This window comes from Manacus candei, unplaced genomic scaffold, assembly GCF_025592945.1.
Source record: "Manacus candei isolate 608988 ecotype Guabito, Panama unplaced genomic scaffold, ASM2559294v1 h1tg000023l, whole genome shotgun sequence".
Lineage (NCBI taxonomy): Eukaryota > Metazoa > Chordata > Aves > Passeriformes > Pipridae > Manacus > Manacus candei.
This window is the reverse complement of record NW_026138071.1, coordinates 18,468,983-18,492,679: the sequence shown is the minus strand read 5'-3', so window position 1 is coordinate 18,492,679 and position 23,697 is coordinate 18,468,983. Positions and strand designations below refer to the sequence as shown.

Here is a 23,697-nt window from a genome sequence, read left to right as displayed (position 1 = left end):
CAGCGCCACTCACAGCTGCCACATGACCCCTGCTGCCTGCTCCCAGACATTCCCGACTCACTGGGATAAAAGGAAGGTGAGGGGCTGATATGGGGAATGGAGGGGCCTTAACACACACCACTGGGGTTTTTCTTTTTCTTCCTACTTGAGAGAAGCTGCACAGCACCAAATACTCATGAGGAGCAATGGAATTCAACACCTGTACAGAACACACCGTTCACATTTAACTTTAATTAAAATAGAGTTTATTAGCTTTTCTTTTAATACAAACATGAGAAAGGAAAACCACCTGAAGATGTAGTGTTATTTTCAAAATTGAACTAGTGATCAATACCTGAAGTGCCAAGTTCCATGGATTTGGGAGCCAGGGCCTGGCATATTTGCATACTGCAAAAGGCTGTATGCATCATTTTATCAGCTGAGTGCAGCCAAACTGAGGATGGCACTCAGACAGCCCCACTCCCAAAGGCACATGGACTTGTTACTCAGTGAAGGTTTCTGGGCCTTGGCTGTATGAGGAAGTGCACAAAACCCATGCCATTTGGAGGGAAATCTGCTCCTAGGACACACTGCCTAGAACCTATTTGGATCCAAGAAGGGAAGATACTACAAAGACTTGTAACAGGAAGAGTCTAATAATACTTATCCTGTTTAGAGTTCAGTTTCAGAGCCTGAAAGTAAGCGCTGTTCCAAAGTCTCAGAAAGAGCAAACCCCAAGCCTCTAGAGCAGTTGCACAAGATAAAATTCATTTTGGGAAAAAAAAATAGGTTTTGTAGAAAGCTTTTTGATAATTCTCAATTGAACACAATATTTTTTTCATCTACCTTCTTAGGTAGTCCAAGATTCTCAAACTCATTATTGTCTCATTATGAATGTAAATCCCTCCTAGGAAACTGAAACCCGAGGAGAGCCAGATGGATGCACAATATCAGCTTTAGGAACTCCACTGTATATAGCACAAGAGATCTGCAGTAGAACTCAGAGAAGCAGTGCTGCACACACGCCATTCACCACTGGATTGCTACACTGTTTGGGATGGTGATGATGTTTCCAGACCAACTTTTTCATTCAATGCCTCAGAAAAATACACAGATTACATCTCTTCCAGAGCAATATAAGTATTAGAAAATGAGAGAAGCACCATAATTCACAAGAAATGCAGCATGGACCCTATACATTTTAACAATACATAAAACCATATCTCTGCCCCCAGTCAAAACATTCAAAGTCTTTTGACAATCTCTACTGGAGTGAAGTTGTGGGTGCAGAGTTGGAATTCCTTCCTGCTGGGCAGCTTCTTGGCATGAACACATCACCAATAATAGCAGCTTTTAGTAGCCAAACCAGGGAAAAACCATCAACACGTGTCTATGCTACTGTTTTCAGCTCCAGAGTGGCTTTATACTTTAAGAGTCCCATGTTTTGTGTTGTTTTTGTTAACACTGCATTGACCTGAAATACAAATGCAGTGGACTCTGGATTACAGGGGAGAGGAGGGAAGAACATTGTAACTATAGTCATGTGGTTAGTGTTTAAATTCTAAAATTTAAAACTACTTATTATTAAAAACCTCAGGAGTTCACAGCTATAGGCCTACATAGTAAGCAAACATCTGTGGGAGAGAGAAGGAGATAAGTTTGTTTTTGCACCTCTGGATACATTAGAAGGAGGAGAGAGTTGGTTTGACAAAGATCTTGATTTTTGCACCAAGTATGCTCCTCAAGCTCTGGGCTCTCTTGGCTAATTTACCTTCCTCTCCTCCTCTTGCTGGAAGACACCATCACTGCTGGCTTGTGTGCATGGAGTGGTGGTATTCCTCCGATTCATATGGATGCTGGTTCATGGTGCTGCACTTTTCTCTCTCCTCAGGAGAGGATGGCATTAGAACGGCGGATACCAACTAAGTTATCAGCACTGAAAGATCGTCTCATAGCAGCTTTTGACAAGTCTTTGTATTTGTCTTCACACAGCCGGGAGATAGCCTGAATACCACGTTTAGAGACAAAATGAAAAGTACACATTAGAAAAGTTCAAACATTTCAAGGGAGGTTTTACAACTGTAATACCAACAGCACAGGTGCTCTGCAGCAGTGATGCTGCGAAGAACTACTCTGGAGGGAAAATATTAAAGGGGTCTGTCCCCAGCTAACATGAACCCCAGCCATCAGAAAGTAAGACCTAAAGAAGGAGAGTGGTTTCCATAACTATCTCCTTTCTTTTACTAGTCTCACTATCTAATGGAAAACTTGGATCCATTTCAGACTTAAAAGTTTGAGGTAGTTGTGTTGAAAACTGCACCTGGTAGCTGGGTCTGGTGTACACAGCAGCACAAACCCCTCTATTTTAACAGTGCACAGGTATGTGCACAGGCATTTCTATGAGAAAAAGGTTCAACTTAAAAAGGTCTTTGCACTCCCTCAGGCATCTTGCCTTTGGCCACTCAGTAAAAGTGAGCCTAGGAAATGAAGTTCTACTACGATGTCTGTTTTGCCTTTACCTTCTCTACACCCTTACCCCAATATGGTCTTCCCAGGATCACCCACACGATCATGTCCTGGAAGAGGTCTGAGAAGGGAGGGCAGCCATGGCACTTTATTACAGCAATTAAATACTAGCACATGCGGACATCCTAGTGTTTAACTGCTAAACTGCTTTTTCATCCATTTATTGGCTTGCCTCTGTCATGTTCATCTAGCTAGTCAAGAGGCCTTTATTCTGATGCAGCTATTCTAGTAACAAATTTTTATTTAAAATCCTAATAACACAATTGTCCGAAAAACAGGGTGTCCTCCCCTGCAAGGCCTATTTCTGATTGGAGCCTTCAGGCATTATCAATGCAAATTAATAAGGATACCTGTATTAAAAGGCTGAACTGAATGTCAGTCCTGAACATTTACTTCCATTAATAATTTACTACCTATCACCAGATGAACTCTCAGAGTCCTGCAATCAGCTACAAGCCTACACCTTCCCTTTAAGGCAGCACCCATTCAGCACAGCCCTATGTTCTGGAAGTTCAAAAGGTGAAAAGCACTCTGAGCATGAATAAAGTTCTAAGTGTGTTTTAAAATAATTATTTACATTTATTCCTGCCGACCTTCTGGAGGCATGCATTTGGCTCAAGAGTGGCATTCTTTGAGATACTGGCGGCATGAGCTCCTGCTGCAAGACCAGACAGACTCTCCATCCTGCTTTAATGCTGGCACATCAATCATAAAGCAACCTGTGTTGACATATTTAGCCCCAGCTGCCCATATGGTGTAAATCAGTTTTCAGTCCCTGGAATTCACTAATTCACCACTTTATACAGGCTCTATCAACTGCTCATGTGCTTCAAACCAAAAGGTGGAATTAAAAATTTTAGCAAATGGTTTAAATATTTATCACATTTTAGAATCAAATCCCAAAATGTCCTATAGAGATGCATAAGTAAGTACATTAGGGCAAATCACATACTGTACTGAAAATTACTGTGATTTTAAATACCAAGCCCCCAAATGCTAAGAAAGAAGAAACAAAACAGGCTCACAATCTGTAAATCATCCACTTATGCCTGGGCACTGAGCAGTTCAGTAAACAATTTCCTGTGGACTATGAACTGCCCTACAACCACATTTACAATTAGTGACAGTGTTAGCTTAAAGTGCAAGTAACAAGGGTGAGACAAAGCAGAAGAGTTGCACTGCTTAACTTTAAATAGAGGAATTCATAGGCATATCATACCTATCATTCCAAAAGACCAGGAGGGATCACACTTATTTCCAAAGTTCAGCCACTTCTGGGACAAAATAAAAAACCCTAGGACTTGGCAGAATTATTGGGGGTGGACAACAGAACAATATAAGCCAAGAATACCGTAGCACAACCCTCTTGAAAGGGGCTATGGTATCAGTGTACACAGGGCCTGTGGTAATGCCTTTGTTGAAAGGTCAACAAAATAACATGCAGAGTCATCAATTAAACCTGGACAGATGAAAGGTTGCATTGATCCAACAAGAAAATTTCCCTGGGAACCCAGGTAATTTTCAAAATGTCTTAGACATCTCCATCAGCTAGGAAGACTGACTCTGCAAAAGTTCAAGTTTTTTAAAATGCGCCTTCACACCAAGAAGGCAGCAGGGACTCACAGAAGGGCAGCCTTCCCCATCGAGCAGAAAGGGCCAGTTATCTGCATTTACATTCCTCTGGGCATTCTGAAGGATTCCCAAGAAGAGGCTATTCCAAAAGTTTATCTTAAAGCAACATTTCTTTGGAAAGGTGAGGTTCTACAAGTTAGGAAAAGAAGCATATTTTTTCTGCAGCTGTCCCGAGACAAATGGTTTATTAAACCATGAGAGCAGTAAGAGTGCTCCCTCTAAAAGCAGCTGTGCAGTGGGATGCAGTGGGAAACCTTCAGCTGGTAGTATTTAGAAAGGGCTGAGTGTGACTGTCTCTAGGTGCTTGGAATACAGACTGTGACTAGGGAAGGACAGACAATCCATTACATATGACACTAATCCTTTCAATCGTAAGTAGCCTAGCTGAGCTATGGTTCCCAAAATAATATCCATTTTATTTTGCGATCTGCGGGACTTCTGTAATCTCTTCTGAAACCCTTCCTTTCCTCAGAATACTAGCTTAGCCCAGGCATGGTTTTAGACATGCTAACTGTAGTTATAAAGGGGTTAAATTACCCTGTAATACACTAATCTAAAAGCTTTTTACTTTTTCTAACCACCACTTAACATGATTAGCAACAGATGCTCTTACTACACATACAGACAGAGTCCCCTGCTCAGCCACTCTCAGAGCATTACCTCCAGCTTCTGTGCTCTCTCTTTACTGAGAGGCTCCAGCAGAAAGCTCAGGTTATTGTCATCTGCTAGAGAGCGAAGATCAAAGTAGTATTTGGCGTAAACACTGGCAGGAACATTGATATTAAACTGCAGTAGCTCCAAGAAGTGTCTTTCCATCTCGTTCCTAGGAGGCATAAGGGACAGAACACAAAGGGGAAAAAAAGATAGTTTTAGCTGGCTGAAAACACTGAAGAGATCTCAAGCTTGTTTTAAAACCAGCAACTCTGAAATAGTCATCGAGAGCTCTGCATTATTAGTTTTGAGAGACAGGTCATTCCCTGGTGCTCAAAACAAGGTGCAGCTTTTGAGTCCTGGCACCTCCGGCTCGGAGAGGAAGGTAGTGCCCTGTCATGCACTCACTCGGCTGACGGGGGAGGTTCATTCTTCGGAGTTCCATTAGTGCAGCTGTACAATTCATGCGCCATTCTCACTCTCATACGGCCCCACACTATAGTGATCAGATGAAAGGAATGATGTATGCTGTTTATTAGCTCTGAAGAACTTGCAGACATTTTCACCAGGCTGATAACAGGAAGGGGGTTTATTGAAGTAGAGGCGGACTAACAAAAGGAGTAGGCAGATCACCACGGCAACAAATGGATCTATGAAGAGCTGCTGCTATTATCTCACAGAAAAAAGCCTCTTGAAGCAACATGGATTCATCTCCAATAAATAAATAAATAAGCAGCATTAGGTGGGAGAAGGAATTTTTTCCTCAATAGCATTAGGAAGGATAACAAAGTACTGTGTCAAAGGGTACTGTCCAGTTTTTACTCTCTTGTCTGTTTTCACTGGGCAAAATACTTGGAGGAAAGCGGGGAGAGTGCCATGACATGAAAAAGGCTGCTTCAGCTACTGTACTGTGGTCAGCTGAAGCAGAGATGTTCTATAGAGAAAAAACAACGTTTTACAAATTAACCTAAAAAGAAACTGGTGGTACCCAAAACAAGCAATTCAGTTCAACACTAACTCAACAATTGTTCCTACTGGTAGCAGACCCGTCTCAAGAGAATTTAGCAGCTGTGTAGGCCAACTGTGATAACACCATAAGGTAAGCTGCACAAAGTCAGTGCCAAGGTTGTTACTGCTTTTTGGGAGCTTTCAAAATGGACGCTCTACCTATCAAAGGGGGGCAAATAAATCAAGGAATCATCCAGGTTGTCCTGTACTGGATGGCGGGTCTCAATATGAATAGCAGCTTTGTGCTTGTTTCTGGCATAGTGGACTTGAGTATCATTGAACCTAGTGCCAAAATTAATTTCCTGTTCATATGGTCATAAGCCTATAGAAATGTAAATCAGATAATGTTTTGATGATCAGCTGATCAGAGCTTGATTTACCCTGTTGAATAAATGCTCTTCACTTCCCCTTTTGAACTCACTAGGCTAATACATTTTAATTCTGTAAAAATACAATTCTTCATTGGATTAACAAGTCTATTAACAGTGGTTTAAAACCTGGGTAAGGATAATGCCCATGTGTTTTCTGTGCCTTATTTACAAATATATGTAGCCTAAAGAGTGAACAGCATGTGTCCCCTTACAAACAATCATGGCAAGATTAGCAGCTGCACAGTTAATTTTTCAGTGATTATGGATTTGCTCTCATCAAAGCAAGCAAGTTCTGACAAAGGATGACTTCCAAATATCAATTTAATTTCCTTTGATTTTTTTTCCACCATTAGAAATAAGTAAAACAAAACAAAAAAACCCAACCTCCCAAAACCCCAAAGAAAAACTCTTTTCACTAAAAATAACCACCACCTGTGTTTTGGTCACATAAAAAAGGGCTTGTGATAGAAAAAATAAGATGAACACTTTACTCGCTTTGAGTAGGAAGAGGCTAAGACAAATGAGCACATCTGCCAGTTGCCAGGCCTGCACCATGTATCCCTTCACAACCTGTGACCTGCTGGCAGTTTCTGGAAGAGCCACCCAGCTCCCGCTGCCAATGGAGCTGTGGGGTGGGGCTGCCAGCACGTGTCCCGAGCAGTAAGGAGTATTTGCTGGGGAGGAGATGCACCTACACTGCCTTCAGAAGAGGTGCCTGGCTTCTACACACACACACACACACACACACACACTCTCGAGATTTGCAAATTGGGTGCACTGAATCAGACATACGACATTTTGCCAGTTCCAGAGCAGTGTAGCTCCCTTGCTCGGCTTGCAGTGGCTCAACAAGGGTGTCTAGCAGGTTAGTGAGGTCATTCTAGATCCACACAGCCAAGAGGAAAATTCACAGAAAGTACACAAACAAAACTTGCCACCAGTTCTTGCAGATAGGCCTTTACTGCACAAGAATGGCCCACCCAGGGAGCGACCTTGGTAGAGTACTGCCAAGCGATCTTTAGCTGGGGAGCTGCTGGGATTTTAGGTGAATTTTTTGGCAGCATCACCAGCCATCATCAACATTAGAATGCAGTTGTGCCTGAAATCCTTTGCTGATTTTCTCTCACTAACACTTGTATTTCAAATAGCTAATACTTACTATCAAATTACTGGTTTAAAAAAGTACTGGAACTACTAAATCTGACAATTAACTATAGCACCAACTATTAACTGAAAGTAAACTTCTAAACTTAAAATAATTTTCCTGACTATTTTAGGCAGTTTTCCAAGGTCCCTATTATGGTGATGTTATCCAACCAAGGAGCAGTGAAGTCTGCCAAGCTGCAGCAGTGCAGAGCCTGGGATGAGCACCCTCGACCACTGTCGAGGAAGTGGTTGAACAGTTCCTGCCTGTACCTAAATCCAAAGGTCTAAGTCACTTCAAATGAGATGGGATTACAAAAATCCCATCTTCAAATTGGGAGGAAAGAACATACCTAAATTCCATCTATTTTCCTTACCATCATCACTGCTTTGAAAATGGAAGTACTGACAATTTCAGGAGACCCAGCATCAGCAATAGAGAATAAACATCCTGCTTGTTACAGATATTTCCAGTGCTATCAATTTGATTTGTTCCAAATAGGGCTAGAAGAGGAGACATCAAAAAGAGCAAGATGTATACTCCAGCACTCCTTTCTTCGCTGACCCCACTTCAGCCATCTCAGAGTTATTTGCAGCAATGCTTCAAGTATGTTCCTCAGATAGATGAGCACTCCAGGCCAGATTGAGTGAAGATGTACATTGTATAAAATCACTAATTATGCTTTCCTGAAAGCAGGGCTGGCACAGTCCTGCATTTTGAGACAAAGAACTCCCAGGCAAGGGGTATGTATAAAACAAATAACTGCATTCACTGTTGTTGTTTGACATGTGAAATAACTTGAATAATAAAAATTGTTTTGGTGGAGAAAAGTCCCTCAATTTTAGAAATGCCACCCCCAACCTAAAAGGAAGAAAACTAGGTATTCCTCCCAAATGAATAATTACTGTATTTTAAACATTAGCTTTGGGTTGAATCCAGGGAAAAGAGCTTGGGGCAAGAGCAGACTCTCCCATCACACAGGGAGCCTCTCACTGCTGTGTGCAAAACTCCACCACCTCAGTCTGCTCCTGTGCTAGGACTGGCTCTTACTACACAGGCCAGGACACATGCTCAGGGCACAGCAGTGTGATAAAACTCAAACACACACTACAGCCAGATTTACTACAGCCAGAAAGCCTAGTGTTTTAAGCTGGCCTTGTAGCATTTCTACCACTGTGATAATAATACTGGAACAAGCAATAATAGGGGAACAAGCTGCCAAATAGAATTAAAACAATAATGTTGACATTTCAAAGCTCTTAGATAGAGCTTTATGAGAAGGAATTTAACAGAACACCTAATGGGCCAAATATACTCCACATAAACACACCTCCAGCCCATGGCACGAGCCTGGAGCCACAAGGATGAACATCTTCCAGTACTGCGAAATCTGTAGGGATTAAATCTGAGTGCACCAAGAAAAGACAGCAGATTCAAAATTTCTGAAAAACTGAAATCTACATCCAAGACAAAAATATATCCAAGGAACAGCCTTACATAAACAAGCAGTTGTAAGACTGAGGATTTTGTTCTCAGCATTGTAGGCATGTCTAAGAACTCTGCCAAAGAGGATAAGCTGTAGCAGTAGCTGTGTTTAACACATGCAACCACAGATACCCACACAAACAACACCTGTCAGCAGCAGCAGCAGCTAGGAATTCACACCTTCAGATATCTAGGCCTTAGCTGGATACACGAGCACACACATAAGGCACAAGTTAGAGTTTACCTTGCCATTTTTCAAGTTCTAAAACAGAAAAGGCCGGGAACAAATTTAGTTCACTTTTTTCCTTCCAAAACAAATCTTTTGATAAGACTATAAATTGGGCACTTTAGTTCCATGGCTCATCACTGTGAGAAAGAAGGTAAAGAAAACTAACTTCAAAGTTGCTCACCCAAGTCATTAGAATTATTAGCACAGACTTGTCTCAAAGTAGGGTAATCATCCAAAGTTTCTTGAGTTAAAAAAGGGAACTAGGCCAGACACCAGATATACACCATGAACATATATCATAGCAACAGAGACAGACATTTTTCAGTATGATCACACCAAGTACCATTAAAAAAGCCCACGTACAAACAAAAAACCACCACGAACACCCCCCACCCCCCAAAAAACCCCACCACTGTAAATTAGCCAAACCTTGCAACTTACATGTCCTCAACAGTAATGTCCTTCAGTATTTGGCAATAATCCACATTCCACACAGCCTGATCATCCCAGACTTTAGAAGCCAGCAGAATAGCTCCAAGGACTATCCTCTTCCAGTTACTAGGACATATGTCAATCTCTGCATAGGTTAAAAGCCTTTCCAAATAAACCTATAGAAAGAAGTTAAAAAACCAAACAACAAAACTCCAACAACTGCATTTTTTTTTCAATGTGTGTAATTAAGACCTGGAGCTGAGTTCTGAGAAGCAAACATGCCAGTCCAATATGACTATTTATTACCATTAAGTGTGTCAAAATAAGTATTCATGATTCCTACTTACACTTAAGAATCCAAATTTTCAGGAGTTACAGGTTCCTTTTTTATTATAACACAAGAACTGGACCACCAGGGTATACAATAAAGATAGTGAAGTATCAGTCCTGTTCATTTCTATCAGCAATTGCTGTTTCAGGGTAACACTGCTACAGCTTGTTCTGTCAGTGTGTCACACATCCCACACAGGTTCTCATTAGGGCCTATGTGGGACAGCAAATCACTCAACATCACTTTAGCCTTTCATCATGGTTAAGGTTCAGCACTTGTAGCTGAACAGGAAGTGCTAAAAACCTGTGCTGTGATCTCTAGTGATGGGACAAAGATGTGTTAATCGCTATCTTTCCACAACAAAAGGTGTTCTAGTGCTATTTCTATTTTACCCTGTAAAGAAGTCTTTGGTCCCTTCATCTACATCAACAACTCCTTAGAAAGATACACAAGTCCAAAGATGTGTCTTGGTCTTTTACTCATTCCTCCCATGAAATCTCAAACCAACTCCAGGATGTCAAATCTGTCCCTTCCTTTAAAGTTTTTTACTATTTCACAGTCCTATAATGATCCACGTAACAAGTAATTTTCATTTTCAAAGTTGAATACAGATCGTTTTTAATGTTCTATTCCCTCACCTAAATCCACGGTTCTAATGAAACCTCAGATTAACAAGTGGGTACAGGAAGCTGCACCTACTAAGGTCTAAGGGCAGGCTTAATCTTTGTCACTGAGATCTCCTCACACTTTCTTCCCATCCTTTGCTTGTAGCCCTCAAATGGCCTAAAGGTGTTCCTATAATAACAGGGCCATCTAGTGGTAAAAAAACTTTAAAAACTAACTCCGTATTTTGTAAATACTTCAGCTAGTTTGCCTAGGGTTAGCTGTCATCTTGTTCTGTCAAAATTGCTTGCCTGTCTTTGGAAAAGCAAAAACCTTGAGTTTCAATAGCTCTAACTATCCAGCCTTTTTAATTACTCATTTCCATATTGAAGACAGTCCTTCAAGCTAAGTTTGCTTAATTGCTACATTGTCTTTTGGTGACAGTTCTGTTCTCCTTTCACACTGTTTTTCAGAAAGAAGACACAATGAAGACTGAAATCTAGTGTGCAACAAAGCGCAGTTTAAGAGACTGTCTAATGTAGCAATTATATAAGTTGTGGGGTTTTTATTTCCCTTCATATACACACACATATATATGTATATATATATAAAATCAATACTGTTGACAATTTTTTTATATCCATCATGCTTTCTGAAATCAAACAACAAACTGTAATGAGATTATTATCTTGTCCTTAGGTTCTAAGTATCTCCGTGTCACCTGGGGAAAAAAAGTTGTAGCCTCTTCAGTTTAATTTAAAAAAAAAAGTTTAATAGAAAGGTGGCAATGATTGAGGGATATAATGAGAAAGTTCATCTCCTAGAGTTCCTATAGGATTAATCCCCTTAAGGCAGTATTACTTGCACTGTTATGGTTAATATGATCTCAGAACTCACACTTTCCCCTCCACACAACTGAAATAAAAGATATCTTTGAGTCTGATCTTATTACATCCCACTGTTTACAGTGCCCTGCTGTTCTGCTCTTCTCAAGCTCCTTCAGCGAATATATATTATGGAACAAGCAGTTTTTGACTGGACAAGTAATTAAGCATTACATATACATATACAGAAAAGGTAAGTTCCTTTTTAGTTAATCAATTCTGTGACTACTTAGAAATCTCTAATGAACTCACTTGTTCTGTGTCTTCATTAACAGGGTTTCATGAGATACTGTAACTATTTAAAAGTCAGCCCAGTTCACTTATTGAGGAGGGAGGGAAAGTGTTCCAAAAGCTCAAATTTCAGAAATGAGGCATCTCTTACCAGTGTCACTATTGCACATTCAGCTGTCAGCTGTGCAGCACTGAAAAGTGTCCGGACAAACCGGTATATGTGCTTGTGATCAGGGTCATGCTTGTAGTAGTCATCTGGAACTTCTTCCCGCTGAAAGAAAGTTCTCTGAATTACTGAAAATCTGTCTTATTTAATACTGACCCTAGAGAACAGCCACACATGGTTATTTCTTCTCACCAAAGTGTATACAACCCTTTTCTGTCACAGAGACAGAACAAAATTATACTGAAAGAAGCCACCCTGCAATATCACAAAAATTCCAAACAAAACACAATAGCTGTAGCTGGTATCTTTGTTTTGAACATTTTTTTGATCTGTAAGGCTAATGGGAAAGAGTATGAACTACCATCATTATTGCAGGTGCTTACTATTGTCCATAGAACATTTTACAGACTGAAAGAGATGTAAAAAAAAAAAAAAGGAGTCTTCCTCCTGCAAGAAAATCACATGTATATACACATCAGGGAAACACTGGCTCTTCAAAAGGCAATTAAGAGACTTCACAAGATTCCTCTTCCAGCTGAGGAAGAGCTGAAGAACACATGGCAATAATTCTGTCACAGGTAGAACTGGAAGGTAATTTACACTGTCTTCATAGGACTCATCCTTGAGAGACTCCAGAAAGACAACAAAACTAATGAACAGGTAGATTTAACTGACACAGTGCTAAACTGTTTCTAAATACAGGGGAGAAGAAAAGCTCAGAAATAAACAGTCTGTAAAAGCAATTCTTATATGAGTGTTTGAGAGACACTGTGATATTCAGCACTCTTCCTGGAGGGATGAAACTTCAAGAGCTCCAACTTTGCACACTGGTTCTGCAAGACTGATACCTGATTTCTATCTACAGTCCAAGGTAGACCTATAGTATGGTAAAGACAGTAGCTGAGAACATCATACCTGCCTGACATTAAACAAGTAGCTGTAAGGTAAGCAAAGCAGCAAGCATTTTCCTGTGTTTTGTAGTTTAAAAAAGCCAGGTAGCAGTGTCAAGTAAAATGCAGAGGTAAGTTAACTTTGTACTCTCCACACAGCTTTCAAATACACCACTAACCAGTGGCAGCTACCTCTGCAGGGTGGGCATGCAACATTAGGAATAACATGAGTAGGACCCCTCCTGTGCTACCAGCAGTACAAAAGCACATCTGGAAGTACAGTTCTGCTGACTGGAACTGAGGAGGAAGGCACTGAGACTGGTATTTGTGACTAAACCCCATGATACTGGTAACTGGGTCACATTAGGGTCAACAGAGCCTGGGTTTGAACTGCTTGTGACTGCATCTTTGGAAGACAAGGTGTTCAGAGATTTCTTCCAGCTAATTAACCTTTTTAAAGGAACAGTAGGTACCCAGGCAAAACGCCATTGCTATCGAAACTAACAAGCCATCTGTGCCTTTCCCCTCAGAAGTATGACAATCAGCCATAACTCTATTTCTGTCTGTATGCTGCACCAAGATAAAAAAGACCTTTAAGTGTTCCCTAAAGGACACAATGATTTTCCTCTCATTAAATAGGAGCTAGGCTATATGAAAAGATCAAAGGATGTCAGGTTGTTAAATAAAGAAATTGTCTGATGGAGTTCATCTTACATAAATAATTTTCAATGGAAAACAACAGATTTGGGCATTTAAAATAGTTCTGGACCACACTTTTCCTTTTGAAGTGCTACAGTCCATACAAGAAATCTTCAATACAGCTCTTGTCCTGAAGTTGTTTGGGTTTTTTTAAAATACTAAATTGTTCATTAGAAAGTGTTTATTAACAAGCCAAATCTGTGAGATAGGTTGAACTGCGTTCACTCAGGTAAGTCCCAGAGCAAATTGAATTGTTAAAGCCACTAGAGCTTTGCTAAGTTAATTTCAAGTGAAAAACAAGGGAAGTGGTTCTGTAGGACAGGCTTTAAGCTAGGAGTGCTCAAACTGGATGTGAAAAGCACACGCTCCAGTCTTGAACTTGCCTGTACTCTGAGGTTTCGCATCTTACAGATTGTCTAAAAAGGTGTACCAGGATCAGTCACATTAAAATTGTTTATTGCTGAATTGCTCCTAGCTGTTACTGCGAGCAGCCTTAGGCGTATTTGCTTTAAAATGTTGCCCTTCAGGTTTTTTAAAGACCAAAGTCGCTGTCACCTACTTCAAGTGATGCTTCAAATATTATGTTCCCCTGTTTGCAGTCATTAAAAGGTAGGCACATACCTACTAACCATGTCTTCCTAAATAAATAGGAGAGACTGGTAATTAAAGTAGTATTAAAGAAGGGAAGAAAAGAGAGAGACAAGAAACTTCAGATATGGAATATGGAAGAACTGGGCACATGCTGCTTTCTCTTTACAGTCAAAGCATAGAAAACCAAACTTACTTTGCAGCATTTAAAAAGACTGGGTTCAGTTTGTGATTTAGCTGATATCAAAAGTCATTATTTGCTCTGTATATTATATATAAAGGTAAAATTTAAGATCAATTTGATTGTGACCTGGTGCTAATACATTTTTCTGACTTATACAATACAAATCAAGGTGTATATTGATACACATTCAAAGGATCAGAAAGTTACACTTACTGTGAGAGGATGAGATTTTTCATCAAAAATATCCAATGATCTGTCAGAATCTCTACAAAACAAAAATCTCTGGTTTAGCAACAAGAGTTAACTGGTACTGGTATGCCCTACTAAAAATTATTGTTCTTCAAAGAGGATAAAGGGACATATTTTATAGTTCAGCTTTTCCTAAAATGAGATATTTTTGCAAAGCCTTTAATGATGAGACCTTACAACTGAATATTTAAGATGCTAAACAAAGAACAGCTATCCATGTTCTTGTATTATGCTTAGTACAGTTCTCCCTTAAAATGTGGAACTGTCTCGCTAATAGCATTTACTTCAAAAAGTCAGCTGTAATTCTGAAGCATATGCTGTAACTAGCTATAATGGCAAGGGTTATATGTACATGGAACAGACTTCCTTCACCCATCAAAACTAATCTGTACCTCTGTATGCAGGAAAAGCTAAACAAAGGCCAAAGGCTGATTTGTTATGAGTTAAGTGTGTTTTTTTCACTCCCTGTTTTGATGTTTGGATGGGTGTATTACTGACCCTTCCACAGCAGCTCAGGACAGGGGACAAAGAGGAAGCAGATATAGCATAAAGTGCCAGTTTTTTCAGCTCCTTTAAGTTTCACCAGATCATATTTGACTCAATGATCTAGGAGGTTTTTTCCAGCCGTAATGATTCCACAATTCTGTATCCCTGGCTCAAAAAGAAAGTTATATTTCACCAAAGGAAGAGTTCACTCACCTGTTCTTTATATGGTAGAATATTGCTAATGTTACACTAAAAAAGAGAAAGAAAGAAAAAGAAGATTTAACAAAACATATTCCATGCACACTATTCCACTGCAAAAGCTGTCATTCAGGGCAAAATATTACAAATCTATTTTGTACAGGCTTCCTTTCACATTCTCAAGTACTCTGTGTCTCATTTCTGATGTTTAACCGTCTGGAAAGAAACTGGCTAAATCAAATTTGCTAGCTAAACTACTTTTACATTCATTGTACAGATATTTATGCAACAAAAGAAATGTTAAGCAACATTTTAAATATATACTTTCATTTCCTGATTAGGTAATATAAGTGGAAATGTGGGGTATTCCCAACTAAAATATAAGTTCTATTTGATGTTACATATACTGTTGTAGAGATTCTCCTGATGTTTTAACTCTGTATGCCCGGTTGTGTAATTTGGGAACTGTCTGAAAAAGAGAATAATAAAGATGATACTATGCCAGCATAATCCAAGAAGTGGACAAGATCAGATTTCAGTCTCTGCTAAGTGAGGCAATAGATTTCACATATTAATGCTCATCTACTGTGGCTAAATTTCAGGTTTTTTACAACAACAACACTGCCATCACAGGAACCTATCACAAGAAAGCTCTGATCTGTTGGCAACTGTACACCACTTCAAAATGGCACAAGCATAATTTTTTAGGTTTTTGCTTCTCTAGAAAAGAAGTGACACACTTTGTTTGAAAGTGACGAATCAACTTATACATTTCCAAACTCTACTATGCTGTTAAAAGAGTGAAGCCTTCTGGGACTCAATCTGGTCAGCCCTCCTTTCCCCTCAAGCATGGTAAACTTTTCTCAACTCTCAGCTGGTATGGTCTAAGTGCTAACAACTGTCTTTCTGGAACACGAAAAAACAGGTCAAACAGCCATTTACACTGGAGAATCGAGGCAGCTACACAGTTATCACCTACTACAATAACAAATACCTCAAGAAAAAGGAGAAAGGCTAGAACTAAAACCCAAGTCAGCAACACGTTGTTTTTCACAACTAGAGGGCAGACTAACTCCACTGGCAAGTAGCAAACACAGCCCTGCAACTTTTCCTGCAACTCCATACAAAACCCATTTTAAGTTTTCCCAGATGAAGAATTTCTGGATTTGGCTTTCAATGTGAATTGAACTCCCCCCCTCCCCCCAGCACACAAGTGCTGACACACTTCTGCACTACCTCAAGTGCACGATGAGAACTTCTTTGAAATACGACAGTACTAAAACAAAAGCTCACTCCAGCAGTCATAATTACCAGACCTCTACACCCCTTCCATGACCGACCTGAAGAAGCAGCGCTGTCCTTCTCTCAGTCAAGTGCACAACTGGTTTTGGAACAGACAGGACACCCAAAAATCCCAAATAAACCTTACAGTGCCACTCAGCCCCTCGCTGATGACAAACAGTTCTTACCACTTTATTGTGCTTCTAAGGTTAGGCTGACTGACGGTGCTGTCATCTATAAATATTGTTGAGCATGAACTGTATTTTTTCGTAAGCTGTCCAGGAGAAACCTTGGGGGAGAAAAGAAAGGAACAAAAGAACTGAAATACATTCAAGAAGAGGGATTCTGTAAGCTTTGGTTTACCACACTGAATACTGGCTTTACACCTCAAGTGCTTACTGCACAGGGGGTCTTTGTAGATGACTGCTGCTGCAATGTAACCTACCCTGTATCCACCTAGTTCCCTTGTGTAAGACAGGTTTATGAATCATCCGTTGTAATATACAACATGGTGTTTTTAGATAAATAATTTTCATTAGAAATAGCTGCAGCTAAAGCAGCGAGTCCTCTGATTTTCTCAGTTCTCTTGCATTCCATTCTTGTCAGTTTGTGATTCAGTCTTTCCTCTCTGTGATGTACTTTATTAATCATCATCTCCCTTCTTTCATATCCTATACTTTTACAGTTGTGGTTATCCAGTATTGCTTCCTGTAAAGACAATTTTGCACTTGGGGTTTTTGTTATTAGTTTAGAAGAAAAAGAAACCTCTTCCTGACATTGCTCACTTCACACACATCTTGGTTAGCATCTGGAATCTGGAAATAGAGTACTGCTATTGCCCTGACTTTTACTATTATTATTTTGACCTAGCAGTATGCTCTATCATCCATCCTAACCCTGTACACACATATATAACCCACAGCCAGGCTTCCCTGAGTACTTTTAGAGAATGCCCTGCACTAGAGATAGGACATCAAAACTGAGGGAGGAATTTTAATCAAACAGTTCAAGATTCATTAGTTTTTGCCAAAATGTTTTTAAATGCCTTGTCTAAAACTTGGAAGTTCTCCATATGAATATGCTGGCACCCTTCACAACTCAATGCTTGCCTGTGAATATCTCCCATTCCAGCTGAAGTTTGCCAGCAAAACCAATCCAATCACACTTCACCTTGGTGCTGGCAGACTAAAGCTGGAACTGTGACAAAAAAAGAAAGAAAAAAAAAGAATTACTCCCACTCCCTGCATAATCACACTAAATACAACAGACTTGAAATACCATTATCTTACCAATACCTTCTCATTTACACTTTTGATACACCATATTTTTTAAACTTTGCGTTACTAACTTCTATTCTTAGCTTTACTAATCAATAATTTTTTATCCAGTTATTAATGACATTGCATCTTGTTTTGTTTTGGTTTCTTTTTGGTAAGTCAAGTGTCCACCTAATATTTGCAGAAAAAGCTCAGAGTATATTTTCAGATATTAAAACTAATGGATTATGACTTGTTTATCATGCTACTGATGTTTGTTCATCATTCTGTTTTCATACTGGATACACTTCTTACAATAAGTCCTGTAGTAATACTCAAACAGAGAGTCATTCAAAACTCAATGAGAAATTAATGTAGTTTTATTTCTGTTAAAAAAAACCATAGACAGTTTGACTTGTATTTTCTTTTTTACTGTTCTGAAATGCTTAAGACTGATACAATAAAAAGATGAATTCTTATTCTTTTGACATCAGCCATTCTATGCTCTGTGATACTGTGCCTTTTATTTTTTAGACAAAGGCAAAAATAATTCAGTTTTATCTTGCTAAGGAGGATTTGGAACATGTGTAGGACTATATACCTGTAGGACTATATACCTAGAACTACTACAGTTGTTTCCTTAAAATAGTTTTTGTCCCAGCATGCTAATATTATCTATATAGAATCTGGTTCACTTACATGATTGATATGGTTACTCTTCCTCTTCTCTCGCACTAGAAAGAGGGAGAAAGAATGTGAATTGAAAGGTTTCTAAAAAACAATCCCAATTTACATTCAAAAAAGTCATTCTATTAACCTGGTTTTCTAAAGTACGTATTAAAATTTCAAAATTTTACTTTAAGCATCTGGAAAAAATTTTGAGGAAAAAAAAGTTTGAGGAAAAAATGTCAAGTTTTATCAAGCTAGTAAGCTATATACTACTTCAAACTACCCACTTATACATTTAGAAACTACTTCTTTCCATCACACTAAGGGGAAAAATGTCTCAGCTTTGAAAAGATGCTATGTATCATGAAAAATGGAATGATTTCAGACAGTTCAAATAGACAATGTCCAATATCCAACAACAACCAGAAGCAAAACCAGGACACACTGAACCTGCCGAAGACACAAGGAGCAAGTGAGGTGCCCAGCATTATTTACATGTTCTCTCTTCTCCTATTAGACAGCAGAAGGTATTTCACTACACAGAAGATGCTGACACAAGCTACGCACCTATTTATGATATAACTGCAACCATGTTATTTGATAATTTTAAACTATGTCCGTCTTTCAAAAAAGATTGCACGGTTTAACTTCCAGTTGTGACAGCAGCAGCACAACAGTGCTCTTAGAGGAGAGCTGAGAGTTGCACACATGCACCAAGTATACAAATGTGACCAGCCTGGATAGCTGACTTCTCCAAAATTTTAACCTCAGATCATTACCACTCTTTAGCAGGACACATTCTCTTACATATTTAGAAAAACTGACAATTGGAAAAGGGTAGCCACAATTTTTTTTGTCCTTTAGCATAAATTAAACTCATAATCCTGATAACATCTCAATGAGAAAGAACTCACGGATATTAATTCTACTAATTCTGTGGAAGGTTAAGCAAAGAGGAACCAGGAATTTAGAAAATAAATTCCTCTGGTGAACTTCTCCATAAAAATCAGTTCATCTAACTAATACAAACTTCAGATCATAGTTTAATAGTTACTATCTCACCTACCAGACCATTTTTCTACATGGACACAAGCCTACACAATTCAATATGTGATATTTGAAGAAAACCAAATCACATTTAAAAGCAATACTACCCCCAACAAGCACGTTCACGTAGTTTGAACACGTGCAGCCAGGCTGAAAGGCTGCACAGAAAAACTGCACAACAGTGTTCAAGAACTGTGTCAACTTGTGAGTTGCAACTTCAGCATCACTCATCTAAGAGGTGTTTGAAGCGTGCAGGTCAGAGCCTCTGGTTGGATGAAGACTGACCTTAGAGGCCCCAAGGAAAGAAGTTTCTATATTTCCTTGGTATCATCCCCTCTGGAGAACCATGCTGTCATGGTTTGAATCTTGTTTTCCCCCAGAGGCTAGAAAAGTGGTAGACCCCAAGGGGTGGAAACCCCTGGAAGTTTTGGAGTTCTGTCCAATGGGCGCTCCTGCAAAAATGTCAACATCCCACAAGCTCACCGGAAAAGAAGAGTTGTTTTTTGTTGTTGCAGGAGAGGTGGCCATGTTGTAGAGCCACGAGGAAGGGGCTCTGAGCCCCTTGGGCCCTCTGGGGCCTCCCAGCCCTTGGCTGGGGGGGGCTGCAGGGACCTGGAACAGCATAAAGCTGGGCTAGGTGCCTGTAGTTATGCCGGGAGATGTTTTCTCCATGGGCGCAGAGCAGCAGCCAGCTCTGACCAGAGAAACGGTGGCAGAGAGCCAGAGCAGATAACACCTGAATTGAAGGAGCAGCAGAAACAACATGCAGCACCAGAGAAAGGACTCCTGGAAGGAGAGTCAGGAGAAAGAGAGCCAGCAGCTGAGAGACAGAGTTTGGGGTAAGACTGTACCAGCCCCCCAAAACTCCTTTGAGACCCTCTTGGAGAAGAGGGAGATGGACTCCTATTAAGGAGAAGAGTTTTAGACATGCAGCACCGGAGAGAGAGAGGAGCTGAGAAGCTCAAAGGATGTCCCGGAGCTGGACCGGGACGGCCAGAGGAATGCGGGGGGAGTTGACCTTGGTTCTCCCCCCCTTGCACTGCTGCCACGGTGGCAGCCTGAAGGCAGGGCACAGAGGCCCTGCAAGGAGCTGAGTCTCCTGGAGATACCAGACCGTCACGAAGACCCCCCTGTGTCTTCGTGATATGACGTGGTGATACGACCTTGTCTGGGGTTACGAAGCCCACGGAAGACCCCTCGGTTGGAGGCGATGGGGCCGAGAGAGGCTTGAATACCTCCCTCGTGGATGCTGGCAGAAATCCAGCTATCAGCTGCTGCATGTGGAGAAGACAGACTGCTGCCTCAGAAGATGCTGCTGTTCAAAGACTGAAAGGGATCTGCCCTTCTTTCCCTCCTGGACTTTTATTTGGAGGGGAGAAGAGATCTGATCCACTGTAAATACTATATGTCGTGGTAGAGATAGTTGTGATCGTGTGTATAATGTGATGTGGTATTTATTTGTATAGTCATTGTAATATATTCCCTTTCCCCCACTTTGAATCTGGTGTGTGTTTTGTCTGGAAAAACCCATCTCACATTAGGTTGAGATGTGGGAGGGGGGATGGAGCTAGGGAATTGGATTTTGGGGCTATCTCAAACCATGACACATGCAGTGCTTGTTCCCACTGCTCCCAGACTATGTGAGCACTGCAAACTTGATAAAACTGACAATTTTACCACTTGTCATAAGACTCTGAATAGCAGGACAGCAACTGACAGACCTGTCAAAATAATTCTACTTCTCTGTGGCAAAGCTATGCCAAGGTAAAAGACACACTGCAGCTTTCCATCAGCACATCCAACCTCAAGTACAACACTTTCTCAGAAAAACAGTGCTTCAAACAAGAACCAGCTATAACAGAAACAGAAGCATTTTAATAAGACTATCTTGAACTTTTTATTAGTTGCAACTTCAAAATGTGCTGTTGTCAGAAGTTGTTTTTATTTGTGCAACTCCACTCTTTAACAGCATTTTGGAATGCACAAATTATAGTAATTTTTCGAAATTGACTTTTATTAAGTAAACATGGGCTCTGCAAAGAAACTGAAAATCCCAATACATACTTATTATTAAAACCAGGATTCAAGAATAATTATCCTCTGAAACTATTCAAACAGTTTAAAACAACAAAAAAGCAACTGATATAGATTGATGGCTTAGGCTTATTATTTCTCACAGAACACTGTCCTTTTTTTTTTTATAATTTAAAACAACTTTTAAAACAGCCCTTAGTCATAAAAAAACCCACCACTGCTGGAATCTTGAATTACACTAGTGAAGAAAGCTGTGCTCCTTCAGACTACTGGGATCTGCACTGCAAAAATCTGATATTTAAGCATTTTGAAGAACAACTCATTGTCAGGGTTAAGTAAAATGGCCTACAAACATATTTCTGTGTAAATACGCAAATTACTAATCCCTATGCTCGAAAGAATGCAAGCACAGTGTTCTCAAGCTGTATAATTAAAATAGGCCATCATTTTTCCAGTTTTTCTCCTGCCTTTTGTTAAATTGGAAAAAACTTAGCTTACCATCTGTTTGTGACTTGCTCAGGAAAATTGTGCTTGCTCTGGGATGATCGGATGGATTAGATTCCAAGGCTAAATCTGAAAGAGAAAGGACCAAAAAAAGGAGATATCTTTAACAAAAGATGATGATGATTGCAACAATTCCCACCCAGACTTAAAATGCTCAAGAATAAATGATGGAGACAAGATCAAAACCTTACTTTTGCCAAGACAAATAAAAACTTGGTATTTTTCCCTCTGAAAAAAAGCCTGTGGACTTATTCCTACTGCCATGAACTGTGAATTAGCTTATGGCTTCCATGAAAACAAAATCTGGAAAGGGAAATCTCAAAAAACATGTATCTTCAAAAGTCAATCTGTGCCCCTGCGTGTTTGAGTAGTTGGGTGTGGGGCTTGTGTTCAGTAGCAGGCACAAAATGTTTCTTGACTTTATCAAGACAATAATTAAAAATGCCCCACCAAAACAGCAAAAAAAATAACACTGCTGATCACTCTATGCTTTATGCACCAAATACAGCAGGAAACAATCTCCGTGGCCTTACAAAAGAACATAATAAGTAACATTTACAGTGCTGATAAATATCAAAACACGGAACTTACGCTATTCTGTTCTTTTGGAATTTCAAGTTAAACCATGTACAGCTAATATACATTTACTGAAGAACAAAATTACTTTAATCCTTTGCCACAACAAGCCAGTGATGGCATTAGAAGAGGATATATTACTGCCTTAGATTAAGATGGAAGTGATCACAGAAGTTTGTTGATGACACTGTGAACATCATGATGAAATTTTGAGCTGCGTTAGCTTTGACAGAAGAAACAGCTGTTCTGAGGAAGTCATGCTACAGACACACTGAGTTATGGGAACACATGAACACAACAATCTAGTACTGTGATCCTGTAAGTCCTGGAAAGAGCAATTTTGCATCCACTGACATTTGTCATTCTGATCTTCCTGTGTGCTACTTATGCCATCCCAACCATGCAGTGCTCACACACTTGCACGTCAGTGTCCAAGGTGGAATGCCAACACAGCTGCCACACCCCTAAAAAACAGTCATCTAAGAATTACCATCAACTTTCAACTAAAAAAAAAACTCCATCTCTCAATCTTTTATGCAACCAACCAACAGAACTCTGGTTAAACAGTAGCCAAAGTAGGAACAAACTGTCTGTGTGCTGAAAGTCTCAACTAAGAATGTTCACCTACCCTTCAGCACAGCCATAGCCCTCCTGGGTCAGCGAGTGAATGGAATTGGAAAAGTACACATTCCCAAGACTTCTGATTCCAGATTCCAACTGGGGCACAGCATTGGTACCCAGATCTCCATGTTTTCCAAGTCCTTGGCTTACATTACTGACCTTATTTCCAACAGTATTGCTCTGACACTGGTCCAGGATGCAGACCACTCTAATTCTGAATCTCTGTGGTATAACTAAGGCAGCCAACATGTGTTTAGGAACACAAAGACTGTTCAGTCAGGAATTTCCCCCTCCTCTCAAAAAAGGCCAGAGTCAGCCATGAAAGCAGACCCATCTTGTGAAGTCTTTAAAAGCTAATTTACAAAATCAGTATTTCTATTCTCACCTTACCATGCTCATTCACAGCACAGAGTGAACAGATACCTGAATTTAATCATGCAGTTAAAATGTAAGAAGTCCTGGCTTAGAAGCCCTAGAACGGAATTTGCCCTACAGCTCATACCTCAAGTACTACTAAATACACATTTGATTATCTGAAAAAAAAAGATCCAGCACACAACAGCAAGCCATACCGGCACATTTTAAGTACCATTTGTAACATCTTAACAAAACAGTAACTTACTTAAAATGTTACAAGTTTGACACGTTCCTAACAGTGACTTAGCAAACTCACTTTTAAAAGATAGTACATAGTTTGTAATGCTGGCGCCGCATTAACAAAAACAAACAAAACCCCGACAGTG

The 23,697-nt window shown here is 39.9% G+C and overlaps 1 protein-coding gene across 1 annotated transcript in view; it reads right to left on the bottom strand.

The window, feature by feature from the left end:
* Nucleotides 1–228: 228 nt before the first annotated feature.
* CCNYL1 (cyclin Y like 1) overlaps nucleotides 229–23,697 on the bottom strand; it is a 34,869-nt gene continuing 11,400 nt past the window's right edge. Inside the window, exons 2-10 of the mRNA XM_051786890.1 lie at nucleotides 21,752–21,826; nucleotides 18,203–18,237; nucleotides 16,436–16,536; nucleotides 14,982–15,017; nucleotides 14,247–14,298; nucleotides 11,658–11,777; nucleotides 9,467–9,633; nucleotides 4,798–4,960; nucleotides 229–1,983 (exon numbers count right to left, since the gene is read on the bottom strand). Coding sequence (XP_051642850.1) covers nucleotides 1,867–1,983; nucleotides 4,798–4,960; nucleotides 9,467–9,633; nucleotides 11,658–11,777; nucleotides 14,247–14,298; nucleotides 14,982–15,017; nucleotides 16,436–16,536; nucleotides 18,203–18,237; nucleotides 21,752–21,826 — 866 coding nt within the window. The 3' untranslated portion in view covers nucleotides 229–1,866. The remainder of the gene's footprint in view (nucleotides 1,984–4,797; nucleotides 4,961–9,466; nucleotides 9,634–11,657; nucleotides 11,778–14,246; nucleotides 14,299–14,981; nucleotides 15,018–16,435; nucleotides 16,537–18,202; nucleotides 18,238–21,751; nucleotides 21,827–23,697) is intronic.